Source organism: Rhinolophus hipposideros (genome assembly GCF_964194185.1).
Source record: "Rhinolophus hipposideros genome assembly, chromosome: 24".
NCBI classification, from domain to species: Eukaryota; Metazoa; Chordata; class Mammalia; order Chiroptera; family Rhinolophidae; genus Rhinolophus; species Rhinolophus hipposideros.
The window spans coordinates 1,628,231-1,648,667 of record NC_138070.1 but is presented as its reverse complement, the minus strand read 5'-3'; the positions used below and the strand labels follow the sequence as shown (position 1 = coordinate 1,648,667).

Sequence of the window (20,437 nt, the reverse complement as noted above, 5' to 3'; positions counted from 1 at the left end):
TGTGTTTATTTATTCTTTTCTTTCCTTGGGTAAACTAGTTGCAGCTGGGTTTCCTATCACCGTCAACAGACAGAGAGCATTCTAACTGATACAGAAATCAAAACTATGCCTTCTCCCTTTAAACGTAGCATTGCTTCTGATCCACCACCGCTGGCACATTACAGTCTGGTTTTTGACACTGAAGGACTGGATTTCCGTGTTGGCTCTGGAACACCAGGGCTTCTCACAACTTGATAGTAAGTACAAACATGTGTCGCGGTGCTTACCGCAGGGACATGAAAGGACTTCTCCGTGCACGGGAGCTGCATGAGTGTGCAGGGTGTTTCATTCATCTCTGCAAAGGGCCTGGTGGGCACAAGGTGCCTAATACGCATTTGCTGAGCAGCACGGATCTGAGGCCACCCCACTGCCTGAAACGGTTCTCAGTGTTTGAGGTGGTTAGAATTGTGCTTTTATGATACATTCTTTTGATAGCTATGATTTGTTTGAAGCTGGAGCCGTCTGCCAGGAATACAACCCTCAATCGCAGCACTATTCTTATGGGAAATATGGTCTATGGAAGACAATATGCTCTGTGATTAGCGCTGTCCCAGAAAGCCCCGTGATGGGAAACAAGGGCTGCCTATGATAGAATCGCCCTGCAGTCCTTCGAAGAGACTCATTCAATCAAAGCCTTCTGGGCTAAACTGCCACTTTTCACCACAAGAGGCTCTTTTGGAAGAACGTTAACTCTTGCATTGCCCCAGAATTCCAATTCAGCTTGTTTTAAATCAGATTGACTCCCAGATCACTGTGTGGGTGTACTACCCACTTTATTCCACTTAGCTGTGAGCCCAGATGCCTGCGGACCCCCCAGCAGGAAACTGGCAGCCACACACGTCTCCCAAAGGTCGGAAGTGCACGTCTCACTGCTCCCACGGAGCTGCTTTCCAACCCCTCGCAACCCTTTGAACTCATTTCAGGACACACACACACCCACACTAGCCACAAACAAAATATGAAAGTAGAGTTAAAGCAACATGATTGAAACTGGACACCTGAAACCCTTGTGGCCTTACGAAGTCCTGCAGTAGCTGTGATCATGACACTGGCAATGAGAGAAGAACCTGCAAAGTGCTTTTCATGCATTAGGCTCCTCCCTCCACGGGACCCCTTAAGGTATGTGGTTTCGACGTCCGTTTTACACACGTGGGTCGTAACAATAAGGCCAATGCCGCCCAGCCGACGCGTGGCAGGGCAGGGTTTCCGACCGAAGCCTGTGACTCCCTGTTACCACTCACGTGCCCACTATGCTTTCCTGACTCCAGGGCACCTCACTTGACTCGAGAGACCTCTACATGCAGTGTCATGGCTGAAACATCAAGCTCGGGCCCCAGGACGTCTTCCTGGGGTTTGAGACCTCATCCCACCATTACCACTGGAGTGAACCAGACTCCTCCTTCTTTCTACTCGCACAAACTACCACAAACTCTGGCTTAACGCCACACACAGTCACTACGCGGCAGTTCTGGGGGTCAGGAGTCAGAAACCAAGGCTGGACTGGTTCTTCTTGAAAACTCCGGGGAGAACCAGCAGTCGGCCCTCTTCATTGTTTAGAGGTTCCCTGGCTTCCTTCGCTCTTTGTCCCTTACTTGAATCCCCTGAACCTCTGATTCATTGTCACCTCTCTCCTTCTGTCGTCAAGTCTGGCCAGCCTGCCCCCTGTAAGGACCACTGTAACTACAGCAGGTCCACCCGCGTATCCAGGGTGATCCCCCATCTCCAGGTCCTTAACACGATCACGGCTGCAGTCCCTTCACCCTGTAGGGTCACACACTCACAGGTCTCAGGAGTTAGGACACACGCAGATTTAGGGGAGAGGAAAGCCATTATTCGGCCTACCACTAAGAAGTACCTTAAGTTACCCAACTTTTGTCTCAGTTTCACAATCAATAAAATGGGAACATATTTTTGCTGTTAGTTGAGGAGAATGAATCAAATGAGCTACATTTAGAGTAGTCACAGGTAAAACACTGAGCAGAGGTGGACACGTAGTTATCTCTTAAAATATGTGAGGAGTTAGTCACCCAATTACTGTTTGGAGGTGTCTAGAAGTACATATTATACTGTGATGAAAGGGGGCTAGTCTGAGGTCGTGGGAATGTCAAAGGTGAAGGAGACAAGTGACACGGAGACGTCAGAGCCACTAGGTGTACAGAAGCATGAGCCACTTGCTATCCCTACCAGCCGCTGGCAAAGCCACTGCTACCCAGCGTGGAGGGGAGGGGAGAGTGGAGGCCCACCTTCCAGGGTGTCAGCCATTTCATCACCCTCTGTTAAAACAGCACTCGACCATAAATACTCAAGGAAATTGCCATTCCCCTCTGCAAAATTCATTTTTGCATGTAAAATTCAATTCACATCTTGTCATCAATCCCGCCTGAGGCTTCGGCTACAATTTCGTAGGCTCAAAACCCCATCACAAGGTCACTCTGCAATTAGCCGGGAGGCCGTTTGCTCTGTGGCAGGCACGGTGGAACAAGGGACAGAGGGGGGAGTGTGTTCTGGGCTGAGTGGGATGACATCTATGCCTTGAAAAGAAAAGCCAACTGCTAGTACTATCCACTGATTTAGAACTTGTAGATTTCCTTAATTTTGTATGATTTTAATATATATCCTAAGGTTATTATATAATAGACTAAAGCAATTTTAATTTATCTCGCTAAAAGATAGTCAATGCACATTATTACTCATAAGCATTTCAGATAGTTTCGTTACCACAGTCCAATAAGAATGTAGCATTGTGTTCTTAAATAGAAACACACAAAACGTACAATGTATATAATGGCTAAGATAACCCGCAGGCAATCATTTTTCAAAGACAGGTCTTTTTCCAAAGGAGAGCAAACAATTTCACTAATACCTTGACAGCTCCCTTCATGTCAATCTCCATTTCACTCTTGAAGGAAATGTGCACCTCTCCATATGGCAAGTGTGTAATAGCAATAAAAGTATGTAACCCCCTGGATACTTTTTGTAATTGATAAACTAATTTTTACATCGGAAATGTTAACAAATGAAAAGACTGAAACTGAAAGATCAATGAGAATAGACATTCTCTTTGTTTAACATTGAACTCACATACATATAGTACCTAGTACATGGTAGATTCTAGAAATAGTTCATGGTTTGAATTCAGGAGAAAAGATATCCATAAGCTCACTGTTATTAAAATTTTGTCTCGATTTGCTTCTGCACAGCAAGAGAAACCATCGACAACACAAAAAGGCAAGCAACCTAAGGGGAGAAGAGATTTGCAAACACCTCCAATAAGGGGCTATTATTGAAAATATACAAAGAACTCATACAACTCAACAACAAAAAATGAACAACCCAATTAAAAACTGGGAAGAGAACCTGAATAGACACTTCTCCCAAGAGGACACACAAACGGCCAACAGATATATAAAAAAATGATCACAACTTCACTAACTATGAGGGAAATACAGACAGAGGGAAGGTGCCAAAAAATGTATACACATTTTAAGAAAGGAAAATTGCATCAAAATTGTAATACACAATAAATATTGATAACAAAAGATGAATACAAGTCACGTTTGACTTCTGTAACCGTGTTTCCCCAAAAATAAGACCTAGCGGACAATCAGCTCTAATGTGTCTTTTGGAGCAAAAAATTAATATAAGACCCGGTCTAATTTTACTATAAGACCGGGTCTTTATAGTATAGTATAGTATAGTATAGTATAGTATAGTATAATATAATACCCAGTCTTATATTAATTTTTGCTGTTGGAATTTTCTGGTTAACTTCTGAGTCCATGTGACCCAGTTTTCCAGTGAGATAAGACAAACTCCCCTGTGAACACACTTAGTTACAGTCACGAGTGAGTGGACTTCCAGGAGTACATGGGCGACCCTGCAGGTGACATGTGGATACAAGTATCCAGGGCTTTCCGGGATTCCACAGATACTGGTAGTTGCAGACAGATACAGCAATGACCAAACTGTGGAGTCCAGTTGATTTCTGCCCATTTGCAAACTGATCCTGACACAGTTACAGCCTATGCTGGTGTTCTGACCACATCTGAAAACCCCATCTTTCTCTGAATATTTTAGAGTTCAGATTAAAGAGGTAACTGATTGTACCAGGTGAGCTGAGGTCGCCCTTACATCTTGTTACCGCGGCACAGAATCTGCCTGTAAGACAGAGCGACGGGTCTAGACCCTGCATTTCTGGATTGGAATCTTCTGTTAAAAAAAAAAAAAGTCTTCAAACTAGTGAGATGAAAAAGCTTTTAAACTGCCTGTATCTAATTAGAATGGCTAGTCAGTGGGTCATTTCTTCTACGCTAACCACAGAACATTTAAAGTGAAGTTAAGGGTTCCTGTGAGAAGTTTTAAAAACTTGTAAAGGAGTGGTCATCTTTTCCACCTATCTGTCCAGTTTTCCCAGCACCATTTATTGAATAGACTGTCTTCACCCCAGTGTATATTCTTGCCTCCTCTGTCACAGATTAAGTGATCTTATAGGTGTGGGCTTATTTCCAGGCTCCCTAGTCTGTTCCACTGAACGATGGGTCTCAGTCTATGCTAGTACCATGCTGTTTTAATGACCGTAGCCTTGTAGTATAGTTTGACACCACGTAGTGGGATACCTCCCACTTTGTTCTTCCTTCTCAAGATCGTTTTGGCTATTTAGGGTCTTTTGTGGTTCTATATAAATTTTAGGATTACTTGTTCTAGTTCTGAGAAGAATGGCTTGGTATTTCAACAGGGACTGCATCAAATCTGTAAACTGCTTTGGGTATTAAGGACATTTTAACACTATTAATCCTTGTAAGCCATGAGCATGGTATATCCTTCCATCTATTTTTATTTTCTTCACAGTTAGACTGTAAATAAAGCTGCTCGGGGTGGATCCTATAATTTTTGTTTTGTTTCTTTATTGATGTCCAGGAAATACTGTTATCTTTCTGAACTGCTCCCCAGGGTTTCCCCCACATAGCACTTGTCCCACTAAGCACACCAGGGAAATTGGAGGTATCAGGAGGCTGCTGGTTATAAACAGCTGCCATGGAGAATGAAGACGCAGACCTCAATGCCTGAAATAACTGGCTTTCCAAAGAAAGCTCTGTCCCACCAAAACATCTAAGGCTGTTCAGGAGGTGGGCGGAAATCTAGGGCCTTTTTACAACGAACACCTATCAGAACAAACACAACAAAAATGCTAATGGCTGTTAGCAAATAAGAAATACTGTTAATTCTGTGTTTATATATATACTGTATTATGCTTACATATATAAATACGCACATAGATATGGTATAAATAAGATGCATGTGGCTATCGATAGAGACAGTCGAGATAGAGACACCGTAGATACGTAGACACAGATACAGCCATGTTCTTCCCTGGAAGATTTTTATTGACGTTTTCCATGTTTGGAGAGAAGGACGTGAAGGGCTATGCATATGTGTACACACACACACACGCATGTTTGCACACACAGTCACTGAAGCTCCAAGTTCAGAAACTTACGTGAAGACACACAGCAGTCCAGGGTTTCCTAAATGGCACGTTGTGTGTCCCACTGGGTATTTCTGCTCCTGCAGACATTCCTGGAACTTGCAATGCATGAGGAGCTTTGCCTCTCCTTGTAGCAACGTGTCTGTCGTGGGCCGGTGGGCGGAGCTCTGAGATCACAGACACTGGCTGTGACCCACGCAGCATTCTGATGAACACTGGGCAAGTGGCAGAATGCAATTATTGTTGCTAATAGCTGTATTACTTATGCTGCATGTGTTATTTTTGCAGCAGAAGCACCGTGGTGTTTTCGTGTCACAGCGCGCCGGCGATCCTACCAAAAGCACAAAGGCACTTTCTGCAAGTAAAGATAAGCGGCAATAATTCACTGCCTTCCCCACGGAGAGCTGGTGTTAAATAATTTAATTCTCATTTGGATACTCTGCTTGGAAATGGGAGATATTAAATAGCCAGTACATGCAGGCAATTCAAGTAAAGTCATACGAGGGTAAACTGAGGCAGCTCCCACACTTCCCCGGGCTGTGTGTCAGGCAGAGGGATGAGCGTCAGGACGAGGTGAGGAACCCGCGAGGTGTGATTTCATAGAGACGCGGCTGGTCATCCCCCGCACCGAGCAGCTGTGAGCCTGAACGCTCGCAGCCCCCTTTCTCCGTCTGTATGCTTCTGGGGCTGGGCTGGGGCTCTCAGAGGAGTCGCTCCTGCACACCTTCCCGGAGTCGTCCGCACACGTAGCAGCCACGTCTCGTCCCATTTCATCGACCTTAACTCAGTGTTGTTCTCCAAAGCAACCATTCCTGTGGGTCTCCTTTTGGAATCACTCGAGTGGCAATCTGCTGTGCATGTTATTATTCAAGGTCCGCGCTCCCCCCCCCCAACATTACATTCCAGGCCAATCTAACGCTGATACACATTGATAGTTAGATCTAGGCCATTCCTCGGAACCGCCGTGTAAGACGCTATTATGTGAATGTCCCATCTTTTAAAATCAATTCACCTCTCGATGGACACTTGGGTTGTTTCCAACTGCTAGCCATTTAAAAACTGTAGCAGTGAACACTCTTGTACACATCTCTCCACGTCCATGGCTAAGCTTTCATGGAGAGTAGATGTCGCAGCACAGCAATCCCAGGGTCGCGTGGGTGCCCGTTTGAAACTTAATTAGCCAGATGCTGACAAATCCGTATCCAAGGTGAACAAACCATTCCACAATTCCTCCAGTATGAAGGGTCTGCATTCGTTTTCACTCTCAGAAAAATATTTTATTATTTGCATCTATTTGTTTTGGGGTTTTTTTTGAGCCAATCTGATTAGGAGAATAATATCTAGTTGTACTGGAAGCAAACCTCAGTCTGTTTTATCCCTAAAGTGGAAGTTATTAAAACACACTTGAATGGAAACGCTTCTGACAGACCGTAAGTTTAAACACAAGGAGAAAACTCTGTTCACAAATGGCTCCACAAATGGCTAATGTAATTCATCTCGTACTCTGGGAAATTTTCATTTAGGCTAAGGAAATAAAGTATCATCTTTTATGATGTAAGAGGACGTGCGTGTGTGGCTGCATATACTATACCTAGAGTCATTGTAACAATTTAAAAATAATTAATAGCTGGTTTTCTTCGCATGCTGCTCTTGGTGCTTTCAAAGTGTGTCTGTTCACATGTAGGACTGTGCCTGATTTTCACAACAGTCCAGAGAAGGCTGACATTGTTCTGTGGACATTACAGAAGACGCTGAGCCTCTTGTTCCCTCTCTGGTGAAACGTGAGACGGCCAGCAAGACATGAGAAACAACAGTGAGAGTTCCTGAATCTTACGCTCCTTCTTTCTACTCTCTGTGAAGGCATTACCATTCAGATGTAACATGATGACTATTGTAATCCACAAGACTCTGTGACGGGGACACTGAAAAATCACACTTGCCACAGGAACACATGACTTGTGAAACCTTATACCAAAGTCTCAGGTTTTGTTGTTGCCAAACTTAGGTTCTGGATGTCAGAAGACTTGAACTACATCACCAAAGACAGATTGCTGGAAAATATCTCTAATCAAATTACTGCATTCATGTTCAAAAACTCTTAAGATCTGTATATTCCATCACTTGGCCTGTCATCTTGACACAGTCAAGCAGCAGCAAAGTGCCACCATTAAAACTTCGCTTTCTAAAGCAAAGCGGAACATTTTTTAAGCCACCTAGAATATCCACTACACGTCATTTTTGCCTGAACCAAAAAGAGGCCAGATCTTTCTGGCTTCAAATTTGGGCAAGCCAGTGGACGGGTATGGCATCCCCAAATAGTCAGCATTCATTCAGCAAACAACAAAGACAAACATCCAGGGCTCGAGGAAACATTTCCACAGTCTCAGTGCATCACAGCTTGATTTCCCCCTTTTCCGGATCTTCTCTTCTCCTCATTCAAAAACAATCCATGTTCACTGGGGGAATTTTCAGAAATATATACTGAGCAAAGGAAGGGAAAATGGGAATCGCAGAAATACCGCCTGCTGTGGGGACCGCTATCAGCATTGTGATGGAAGCTTCGCAGGTTCTCCTGCCCATATTTACTTATAAACAGAATTGGTGCTACCCGGTAAGCTCTTTCGTAATCTACTGATTTTTGAAACAGATTTATTAGGATATAATTCATATACTATAAAAATCATCATTTCAAGTGTACCACTCAGTAGTTTTGGGGTTTTTTCCCTTTAGTCACAAAATGGTACAACTTGGTCACCGCTATCTAATTTTAAAATAGTTGTCATATTTCCCCCCAAACCCCACGCCCATTAGCAGTCAGTTTCCATTCTCTTCTCCCTGAGCCCCCGGCCATCACTAATCTACTTCCTGTATCACAGGATTTGCCTATTGTAGACACATACAAAGGGAATCATACAACGTGGGGTTGTCCGTGTTGTTTATCTGACTCGGCACCAAGTTTTCAAGGCTCAGTCGTGTTGCAGTGTGTGAATGCACAGCTGTCGTTTTCATGGCCACATAATTCTCCACTGAATGGACAGACCACCTGTGTTTACCCATTCACCCACGGCTGGTAGGATTCACGCTGCTGTGAAGTCCACGTCCCTACTTTCTGTGTAGTCGTCTGTTTGCTTTCAACTTTCTTGGGGACATAAGTGGCAGCGTGAATCTTATGGTAACCGGGGTCACGCCAACCCGTGCCTGGGGACATTCTTCTTTTTAAACTATTTTACTGGATTGGTTTCCAGACATTTTTCTCTCTTCCTTTCCCTTCTTTGTTATTCTCTCCTCTGAAGCTTCTCTGTGGCCTGGAGTTTCTGCTCAACGTCACTGGTCTTATTTTCCACAGCAGCCAATCCGACGGCCGTGTGCTTCTCACCTTCTCCCGTCTTTCTCATGTCAGATGGCTGCTTCTCCTCACTGGCCGATCCATCTTTCATGACACACTGCTGCTTCTGAGACTGAGAACGCTGATCGGTGTTTCACATCACCGCTGATCCAGGAAAGAAACTCTGTCCGTGTCGCTGACTGGCACAGGTTTTCCCCAGACTCTTTCTTATGGTGATACTTTCGGGAGTCTGTGGGCTTTCTGCCCATTTGGGTCGCCTGCCCCAAAGGTGTTCCCCTCCCCCAGCGACCTGTCTAGCACAATCACCTGTGAAGAGATGAACGCTGGAGCTTCTAACATGCTTGGGCCCACCTGTGCCACGAGCTCCTGTCTCTAGTGGGAGACGGCCCTGACTTGTTCTGGGGGCCTGGTCTCCACTCTCCTTCCAGGTCCTTTTGTACGCACATTTGAGACTGGTCTCCTTTGCACCCTCCTCATCCCAGCCCTGTCAGCCCTTTACCAAACGTTCTCTGTTTCTAACTTACACACCATAACTTTTCTAGCGCGTTCCTGGCGTGGGTCTCCCACCTGCCACATTCACGGGACATTTCCATGGGAACGTGGTAGAATGAAGGTGGGAGTTAGGCACCACGCTAGCTTCATCCCTCTATGGGAAACCCCACAACATGTATTCCTTACAGAGACGGTTTGTGGTGGCCCGGCCCAGCTCGTCTGCTCTTGTATGTTTGGAGCAGAAAGCTGATTCTGAGCTGGCACATGGCTGCCTGTAATCAATGATGTTTTCTGTTTTACTTTGAAGTCTGCTGTGCTCATGTGATTACGTGTTCATGAATGAGAGGCAAGAGAGAACCGGGTTTCGGCATGAATTTCCAAGAAAGTTGCTTAAAGTGAGTTGATCCAGCTGAGAAGACCCTTGTCTGTCACTTTTCTTTGGCCTGCAATGCAGATGTGATGACTGGCAGCCATCTTAATCTAGGGGACGAAAGGCATGAATTAGCACGCTGTTGAAGAAAGGTCGTTGTCTGGGACCCTGATGGTACTGGACAGTCGCCACACCAGCCATCACCCACCTCCTCAGGGCTTCCTTTGAGTGAGAGAGAAATAAACCTCTGTGTTACTTGAGTCACTCCTATTTGCATTAAAAAATGAAATAGTCAAACCTAATCCTAGCAAATATAGCATGAGATATATTTCGCAATACCAGTGTATACTAACTTTGAACATACTTTCACGATTTTAATATCTGTCTATATTTGAAGTATCAATTATTCTTTATTTATGGCAGCTTATGTTAATACTTAAAATATATTTATTGTAAAATGAAACGCATTACCGACAATAAATGGAAAATTCGTATCATATGAATAGATAATTATATTAAAAAAAAGATTGAAATCTAGCTATGTACTCTTCCCCTTTACATCTTGTTAGCAAAGGATAGAGGCTTTGAGGACAGGGGAGTTAAAGGAGATGAAATGCTCTTCAATCAGAAGTCTGAACTGAAGGAAAACTGAAAAGCATGTAAGTTTCTGTCATTCAACTTTATTGAATATAGTCTCATTTTTATGTGCCACCTATAATCATTCAAGTAGCAACGGCGGGAACCTCCGAGAAACACTCATCTATGCAAGAGCAAAGAAATGGAAATATGCAGCTTTTGGTACACAGTTACCTAAGTTACATAGTGCTGCATTGAGCAGGGTTCTGAGAATGCAAACCCGAATTTGACGGACAGAAGGACGTCATTGGTTATTCTGCTTCTGTTCCACAATATTTCCTGGCAGTGCTTAGTCACAAGGGGCCTGAGGGCTGTGATCACATTTATATGTTAATGCTGTGATGATAAGGTTTTCGGCAACCAAACTTCTTCCAAAAAGGAGGGTGTAATGCATCTTAGATAGGAGATCTTCACTCATTTCCGTGCAGTTCATCACTAGCCCACAAGTGTCTCCTTAATCCATAAAATTACACCTGTCACAGGGACTTAACTTCATTAACGGGACTTTGTGATCCATGGTGAATTATCAGCAATATAACAGCCATGACTCTCAAGCTAATTAAGACTTCTCCTTTCATTCCGATTATCTGATTCTGACTGTTAAAGAGGACTGAGAAACACTCCAAAGGAATAGGAAGAATTTCTAAAGCAAATCAGCTTCTGAAGCAAAACCTACTAACATTAAAACATCCCCCCCAAAACATGGTTTCCAATTATCCTTAAGATAAAGAGAAAAGGCTCTCCCTACGGTCCACGCACTATCCTAAGGGATGGTACATGGTTTTTCTTTATTTAATTCCATAAAGGCAACGGTACAATGAAAAATTGTGAAGGCGGATAAAAGTTGAACATATTAATGAATTTATCATATTCAAAAAATTTTCTCTTTTAACTGTATACTTTATTAAATGGTAACACATGCACGTAGTAAAGAAAAAAAGAAAACTCACAGTCCCAATGGCTCACAGTAAAAATCTATATTTAGCCTTATCCCTCCCACCCCCAACTTCCCCGCTAACCCAGCAGAAATCACAGCTGACAGTTCCTCTGCTCAAAAGCACTCTCTTCTCTTGGTTTCCCCCACATGGGGCCTCAGACCAGATGCTATTATACACCTTAGTTTTCTGAACAGACGCACTGCAGACTATTCAATATGCGTCCGTGTGGATTTGCATCACAATACACACGGCAACACAGACAGTTGAATTCTAGAACGTCGTCATACAAGCATTTCCGGAGAGACCAGCGTTTATCAGACACTGCGGCAGGGGCTGCAAACAAGACAGACTGGGGTCCCAAACCAAAGAGCTTCCATCCTACAGCTTCCTCCGTAAGCAGATCCTTCCCCGCTTTAGGGTAAGAATGGAATTCCAAAAACTAAGTTTCTGCATCAACACATGTGCATGTACATAAGACACACCCAAAGTGTATGAGCGTATACAAGCATTCACCAAATGCCTGTATCATGTAGATGCACGTTCTGTATACACTTACTATGTACATGTGCACATATGACGTACACGGACACATCGTCCACTACATAGGCACACACCAAATATGTTATACTGCGTGTATACAGACACACATAATGCACTACACACGCATACGTAACATACTATGTATACATATACACTCCACACAGAGTCACACATACGTGGGTCTATGTGAGTGTCTCTGTGTGTATATGCTTTTTCCCACCATCTGGACCCATAGCAGGGAATGAGAGCTGACTTCAGACTCTACAAAGGGACAATGTTCTCCCTAGCGAATGGCATTATGACCTCAGGCCTTTTAAAGGAGTCGCTGATAACCCACGCAGGGTCCCTGTTCCTTAGAGAAGATACCGATACCAGATGAGACAGAAACATGGCAGCGCCACGCGTGTACATTTCAATGTGCTCCAGAGATGTCAGGTTTCGGCTCCACTTAAACAAGAGTTAAAGGTCTTGGGAGCACTGTCAGAGGGGACGCTTACAAAGGCAGCTTACACCCTAGTGGGGACAAGCGCCCCTTGGAAAGTCCCCTTACTCCTTCTCGGGTCCCCAGGAGAACTGATGGAATGCTTAGACAGAAATGCAAAAGTAAAGGAAGAACCCTAGTTTTCTAATGGTTCAAATCCCTTTGCATTTCCTAGCTATTTCATAGGTAACCCGACAACCACTTGTACCAATGAGAATCCATCAAGTAGACGGCAAGAAGAGGAAAGAGAAAAGAACACGTTCCCCCCAATTCCTCCTCTTCCGGATATATTAAACAGTAATGTATCTACGTACGGCGCCATCTATCTAACTGCCTATCATCTATCTATCATTTATCTGTCTGCCTGTCTGTGTATCCACCCATCCTTCCTAATTTCTGCTAACTACACCACATAAAATAAACTTTTACTGCGGGGACCTTATTTCCCAAATCACGTGAGTGGCATGGTGTATCTTGCTGTGTGCCCCTCTGTTAGTTCATTGCTATACTACTACATAAACATCAACGGCAGATCTCAAATATAGATTCCCTCTTTTCCCTCTCATTTGCCCTACAAGCAACTCTCCAAGAAAAACTCTTGAAACAGCGTCACAAAAGGAAAGGCACACGCCAGAGCTTGAGAATTCAGAACCAAAGCCTGGAGGGAGCCGCAAGGTAAAGAACGGGATCCAAGTTAGATCATCCCAAACTGGTGTCTGAAGTTCTTTGGAAAGAAGTCCCCATAAAAAAGTGTAATAGCCATCAGCTGAGAGTCATAACTTCTGTATTAAAAGAAATACCGCGCTCTGAAGCTCAAAAATCTGACTCCAGAAGTGATTTACTCCATACCTGGGATGTGTCTGTTCCGTTACTGTTTCAATTTTCAGTAGCATAAAGAACAAAGAGGAACCTAAAAGTGGCAAAAGGACATGACCATACGGAATTCTCCGGAACCACAAGTGAAACAGGAGTAAATCAGAACTACCGAGGTTCCAGTCTCTCTCAAATCGACTGGGTCTCATTTGGTGGGTATCAGAGCCAGAGGAAGGTCTTAATTTCTGTTGAGTGGTTCGCGAGCCCTCCCCATCCGAAAACACCTGCACAGCAACACTGCCACAGCCATCAGTGTGAATTTGCAAGGCCAATGTGGCAGACACCCCTGGGGCCCAGAAAAACGTGTACCTTGTTTCTAACCCTTGCAAATGGGCCATTTTAGCAGACGCTTCCAGACTTGCGGTTCACCTAACAACGTGGATTAGAAAGAGGCCACTCCAGGGGCGTGTACCACCATTTGTAGGTAACCACCCCCTCGAGGGTCAGTCCTGGCAGGTGACCAGAGTTGTGCTGGGCTTTAAGGAGGTCTGCTGTGAGTAACAGCCCACCTTGCTCAAATGAAGGGTTTCATCCATCTTAGCCAAGGGTGCTCGCGTTAGAGCCAGCACACGCCACCCGCATCTGCGGTGAGAACAGTTACTAGCAAACCTGAGAAAACCAAGCCGCGGCCCTCACAGCGAATCTGAACATAGCCAAGGCAGTTGGGACTCACCTGTTGTCCGAGCCTGCAGATGTCTTCTGACAAACGATGGCAGCGGGCGCGTACTTGCCCGTGTAGTCCGAGCTCTCCTTGACCTCCCAGATGGAGGGGCTGCTGGCTCTGACCCCAGCCACACGCAGGCCCTTCTTCACCTTCACCCTGTTGGAGACAGAAGAGCACAGCTGAGCCAGCACTGGGGGACCCGGGGCTGCTGCCGGGAACACGGAGAGCTTAACACACACCGTTGTCTGGCAGGTGTAAGCTCATGGCTCATAGCATTTAGTCACATGTTTGCAGTCTCCTTCCAATCCGTCTGTCCTACTTATCCTGCCTCCCCCTTATTCTTACCTTTAACACAGGAGCTAGGAACAGTAATTGACAGGAGCAATCATCGCTGACAGAAAAAAACCAGAGAAATACTGTGCTAGTGGATGGCTTTACTTTTTTAAAAAAGAATTTCCTGAGACCTCCTAGGCTGTTAAAACTAAATTCAAAAAGGAAATGACTAAAAACTGCAAAAGTAACATTAATAACACTACACATTCATTGAATGTCTCCTATAACAAGTACTGATGGCACATCACCTGTATTGTTTAACTTTCTTAAAAATGTTCCAAGTTCCAAATGAGGGGCTGCAGCTCAAACAAGTACAGGAATAGGAAACAGGAGCTGAGATGTAAATGGATCCACCATCACCACCATCATCACCACCATCACCATCACCATCATCAGCATCACCACCATCATCATCACCATCACCATCATCATCACCACCATCACCATCATCACCATCACCACCATCACCATCATCACCATCACCATCATCACCATCACCATCATCACCATCACCATCATCATCACCACCATCACCACCACCACCATCACCATCATCACCGTCACCACCACCACCATCACCATCACCATCACCATCATCACCACCACCACCACCATCACCATCATCACCATCACCACCATCACCACCATCACCGTCACCACCACCACCATCACCATCACCATCATCACCACCGTCATCACCGTCACCACCATCACCACCGTCATCACCGTCACCACCATCACCACCACCACCACCACCATCACCACCACCATCACCATCATCACCATCATCACCATCACCACCATCACCACCATCACCGTCACCACCACCACCATCACCATCACCATCATCACCACCGTCATCACCGTCACCACCATCACCACCGTCATCACCGTCACCACCATCACCACCACCACCACCACCATCACCACCACCATCACCATCATCACCATCATCACCATCACCACCACCACCATCACCATCACCATCACCAATACTTATTGATGACTTAGCAAAAAACAGGTGCTCATCTAAGTTCATCATAGTTTTATCTCATTTAATCCCCACACATGCCCTGTGAGGTCAGTAGTGTTTTAATTGTCAGGGAACAGTTGAGAAACTTGGGATCACACAGCTCACGAGCAGGTGACCCAGGCTCTGAAATGGCGCCTGACCGCATTGCAGGTGGAACCATGCTGGGTACCTTCCTTGACATTATGTAAAACTCTCCGGCAGCAAAACCACTCACGTTGACCCTGCTCACATTCTTTGTTACTCAACACTGGTCGGCACATGTCATGAGATCTAACATCTACTCCAACGTGAGACAAAGACAAATTTACCGAAGCCAGGGCCCCCCCCCCAGACTATGTTTATTATTTCTGTCCTCCATTCATTTACTCCTTCCTTCATCCACCCATGGGAAGGGAGAGACGACATGCCAGTGGGTTTATCAGTGACGTCACTCCTTATTGACAAGCTGGATGAGTGAGGAAGGGGACACAGCTGACTGGTCTCCTCTGTGCATGCTTATTTTCCTCTAAGACATTTCGAGGGAAACACACAGGTGGAACAGAAAATGTATGGTAAAGGGATGATGCAATGACTTGCAAACAGCCTGATGTATGAACCGGCCTATATGTTTGAAAAATTGTGCTTCCGGCTGTGTTTTCTCTGCTCAGTCCCTCGGGTGACCTGCGAAGAGTTCAGGATCAGAAACACCAGGGACAAGTGGGGCCATCTGATGGTGACAGGGGGCAGAAGATGATGCCCCGAGCGGCAGACTCTGAGTACAGGCTGCTGACTGCTGTACCTGCATGAACACAGTGGCCAGATGGACCCGGCCTCACCACCCACTCCTCACTCTTCCGATGGAAGGGGACCAGTGTGTGGGGGGGGGAGGAGACGACGCCCCTCTTAGGACTGGGGTTTGTAGACAGAAGGAGGACCGCCTGCCCCTGACACCAAGAGCACGATTTCCCACAGCGACAACTTTAAAACAGCCGGGAGTTCACGCAGCAGGTCTGGGCTACCCTCTGCAGAAAGGCTGCTGGCCCCTGGGGGTACCAGGGAACCTGGATTTCTGGCAGGTCTGGCCACTTCCTGATGACGGGGACCCACCGGGCCTCTTATTCAGACAAACAATGTGGTTCATGCTGGACACCGGCTTTCTTCCTGGCAGTCTAGAATGATGGTGTGTGCCAGGCAGAGGGTGCCAACGTGACCAGTCCCCAAAAAACACCCAGGGCTCCTAGGCTCAGGTGGGCTCTGTCCTGGAGGCACCGAGGGCATCCTGGGACCCCAGTGGACTTACACAAGACTGCCCGCTCTCCTCCAGGAGTCACCCCATGCACCTGTCCCTTTCCTGGGTTCACTTTGTGTACTTTCGCTATAATAAATCTTAGCCGTGACTGTGACTATATGCTGAGTCCCGGGAGTCTTCCCAGGGGTGGTCTTGGGGACCCCAACACACATACTGATTTGACTAGTCTACAAAGAAAACAGGAGTTGTGTAGCCGCCAGTGCTAGAGTGAGCATTTTTAGGAGGTGACCCTTATGTAACATACAGCATTGTTTCTACAGGAAAAATTAGTAAAATGTTTTGTGTTGTAAATGACCATTGCACAGGCCAGCGCTCTGAATGCGGTCATGTATGAGCTGGGAACTGTATGCATTGGCCGGAGAGCCATGCGGGTGGCATGCGAGTGACGAAGCTGTGCTGCCTGCCTTGCAGGACATCATTTAAAGCTGGCAACCAAGATGTGTGTGGTGGGAAAAGCAAGTTCAGCTCACTAAGGACGGCAACTGTTCCATTAAGATGAATTCTAAGAGCTGCCCCAATTACCGTGTGCTGGGGTTTTACTGAATCCAACGTGCTTTAAATAAACAGCTCACCAACCTGGACTGGGCGATGTTTGTATCATACAGGAGAAATCGGTACAGAGGCCTTTTCTGACAGAATGTGCCCATGCGGGTCTTCAACTATATTCATAAATAGGTCATTTGAAATCCAGGTAAATTTTCTCCAAGGAATCATTTTTTTAAGTTCTTAGAAACAAACACAGTTTAACCCACGAAGTTCCCAGCGTTTGTTGGTAATAATGCTCCTGCAGCCTCTGAAGCTCTAATTAATAGCGTGATTTCTAAGGGGAGAGTCTTTCTGAAGGTTAGTGCACGACACCAGGAAGTGGTCTTTCGCAGACACAGAATATTTTCATAAGAGAAGACATTTCTAGGGCATGTGTCAGAGGCTCGGAGGTGGAGAAGGGGCCGTGCCCAGAGCTGTCACTGAACTGAGAAGGACGTATGTGGGAGGGTGGGCACTTAGCCCTCAGACGTTGCTACGGAAAGTACTGAACACACTTTGTGCTGGGGGAGTGGTTCTGAAACGCTAATCTCAGAGCGGTAAGTGATAGTGTTTAGGAACCATTACGGTAATTCTCAGAACACATGCAGTCTGGCTTCACCGGGTCTGAATCAAGGGCTAATTCCTTCCTTTGTTTATGATGACTGAGTTACTTACATTCATTAATGGAAGTTTTATAACCTACTGGTGGTTCAATAAATACAGGTTACACTGACAGCTTCATTACCCAGAGATAAACATAGCACTTGATTTCCGAAGACACTATGCTGTGTATTTATACTTAATAACATATGTACCATCGTGGGAAGGAAAGCCGTAATTTGCCCCCCTTGTATGCATGTGCACTGCAGATTCGTGTAAATAAACCTTGCTTGGGTTAGGGTATATTGTGTTTGCAAAACATAATCGACCTATAGTGTGTGAGTGTGTGTGTGTGTGTGTGTGTGCGCGTGTGTGCGCGTGCTCATGCATACACACACACACACATACACATACACTGGGGGTACCAAAAAATGTATACACATGACCTGTATTCATCTTTTGTTATCGGTATCTATTGAGTTTCACAATTTTAATCCAGTTTTTTTTCTTTCTTAAAATGCGCATCCATTTTGTTGGCGCCCTTTGTATGTACGTCTATGTACACATATCCACACACATACACATGAACACACATGTATGTAAACACACATATGTGGTATATGAGTGTGCGCACGAGTGTGTGTGTGTCCCAAGTACAGTAGCCAGTGACACAACTGAAGCACTGGTGACCTGGGTTCAGAACTGGGTGCACATTTGTTGTTTCTGCTGGTCCACCTGCGCTCGCTGGTATTCTGGGGAACAGCAGAGGCTGCCCCGTCACAGGGACTGTGGGCCTGGGAAGATTGACGGACAGAAACCTGCTTCTCCCCCATTGGTTCAAAGTCCAACCAAAGCGCCTCTGGGTCAAAGCCAAGCTCTTCTGAATTTCTCCCGGTCTCCTTATTTATTTTCTCTCATGAATTGAGGAAAAGAATAGATATGCTGTGTTCTCTCATATGCAGTAGCTGTATTGCCATATTCTGTCATCACTCATTGTTTCTCATTTCTAACTGACCGGGAACAATTTACAAGGTGCTGTCTCCCCCCAAGCCCACAGCTAGAACACAGCCTTCATACTAAGAGCCACATCCAGCCCCTTTCTCCGTCTCGGCCCTGCCCCAGCCAACAATTATATGAATGTGGTTGTTCTTGATGTTCTAGCAATTCTCGGAGAATCACGTCCCACTGTCCCTGCCTGTGACACTGGCCCCACCTTCTACCAGTGGAATCCCCTTTGCTAAGTGTCTGCCATGGCTTTGGGACTGCCGCAGTACATGCAATTAAAGACCAGAAGAGCAGGCCCTAGTTACATCATAACCTAGACAGCAGGGTCCAAATACATTTTATCATGCACTCTGACCAGAAAAATATCCCTTAGCATTCAGCCTTGACGGGGGCATATTTATGTATTAAGTTTACACGTGGTCTACTGAAATAATGAAATGTGTGTTGTAAAACATACGCAGAAATGTAAGTGAAAACCGAAGCGATTACAAATAACATGCTGAAAGGTCCTGTATTTTCCCGTCTCGGCGAGTCACTGTGCATGGCCCTGAGGGCACACGCCCTCCTGAGGGGACTGCTGAACCCACGGGAGCCCTCAGTCCCCAGCACGGGATGGAGAAACTCCATGAGTGAAGTAAACGGACAGAGAAGCGGGGACATGGACGCGAGCTCTCCTGCCCACTGCGTTCACATCGTCGTGAGGCTGTGGGCAGCTCCTCTCACACCGCCATCTTTGTGGTCAAGTGAAACTTAGAACGAAAGCCAATCGCTCCCAGGCAAACTTATTTTGATGTCTACCTCCCAGGGAGGGGTTGCAAGTGCTGGAAGGACACTAGGAACTGCAGGGTGCAGTCCCCCTGTCAAAAGATGGCCATCTGGGGGACCCGAAACACAGAGGGGTTTGTTTGCAAGAGGAAGGGGCATCTCCAAGGCCCCATGGGAGGGGCCAGGAGAGGAGAGAGAGGTACCTGCCACGCGAGGCCAGACCCACAGCCAGTCAGTGACTGACGACTAAGCAAACATCGAAAGGCCCTGCACGTGGGGCGTGTGTTACTCGTTAGAAAGTACACACTAAACTAGGGGCTGGCAACTCAGCTGTGAGGGCAGACCTCAGCCACAGGGGCTGCCGTCACCTCCAGGTCCCCTGCCTCTGGGGCCTGATGCCGCCGAATCTTTACAGAACTCCAGGGAGGCCAGAAACCCTGACTTCAGGTGAGGTCCCAAGGTTTGACAACACTGCCTGGCTGGACGAGGCATCTGAGGACGGGAAGCAGCCCGGTGTCATCGGTGTGTGATGCCGCTGGGACACAGGAAGTTACTCCCATTCTGAACGAGTCACTGAATCAGCGAGTCACTGACCGTGTGGAAACGTCACACTGCCTGTGCAGTCACTGAGGCGTCCAGCTGTAGAAACGCGCTTTACCTACATCCTCCCCTCCACACACACACACACACACACACACACACACACATACACACACACCTGAAACGACAACAGCTTTGTCACGTTTGTCCTGATCAAGAGGCTGGAATTGCTCAAGGTGGAAAAGCAACGAGCTACACACACGGGTGAAAGTCACCTGAACTTCCATCACACTGAAGCTAACCCACCAATACTGCAGTCATCACGTCTGTGCACTTTATTCACTTCTTTATATGACCAGGGTCCTGCCCAGAACTGCCATACGGCATCACAACCTGTGCCCTGACCAACCCCAGGGAGCACCATTCACAGAGCAGGCGGTGATACGCATGGGCCTCCTAGAGTTGAGCAGTGCCCAACCTGCAC

The 20,437-nt window shown here is 46.1% G+C and overlaps 1 protein-coding gene across 1 annotated transcript in view; it reads right to left on the bottom strand.

Annotated features, from left to right (window-relative positions):
* The window catches only part of TMEM132D (transmembrane protein 132D), a 429,533-nt gene that overhangs the window by 212,483 nt on the left and 196,613 nt on the right, over window positions 1-20,437 (bottom strand). Inside the window, exon 3 of the mRNA XM_081037657.1 lies at window positions 13,874-14,020. Coding sequence (XP_080893783.1) covers window positions 13,874-14,020 — 147 coding nt within the window. The remainder of the gene's footprint in view (window positions 1-13,873; window positions 14,021-20,437) is intronic.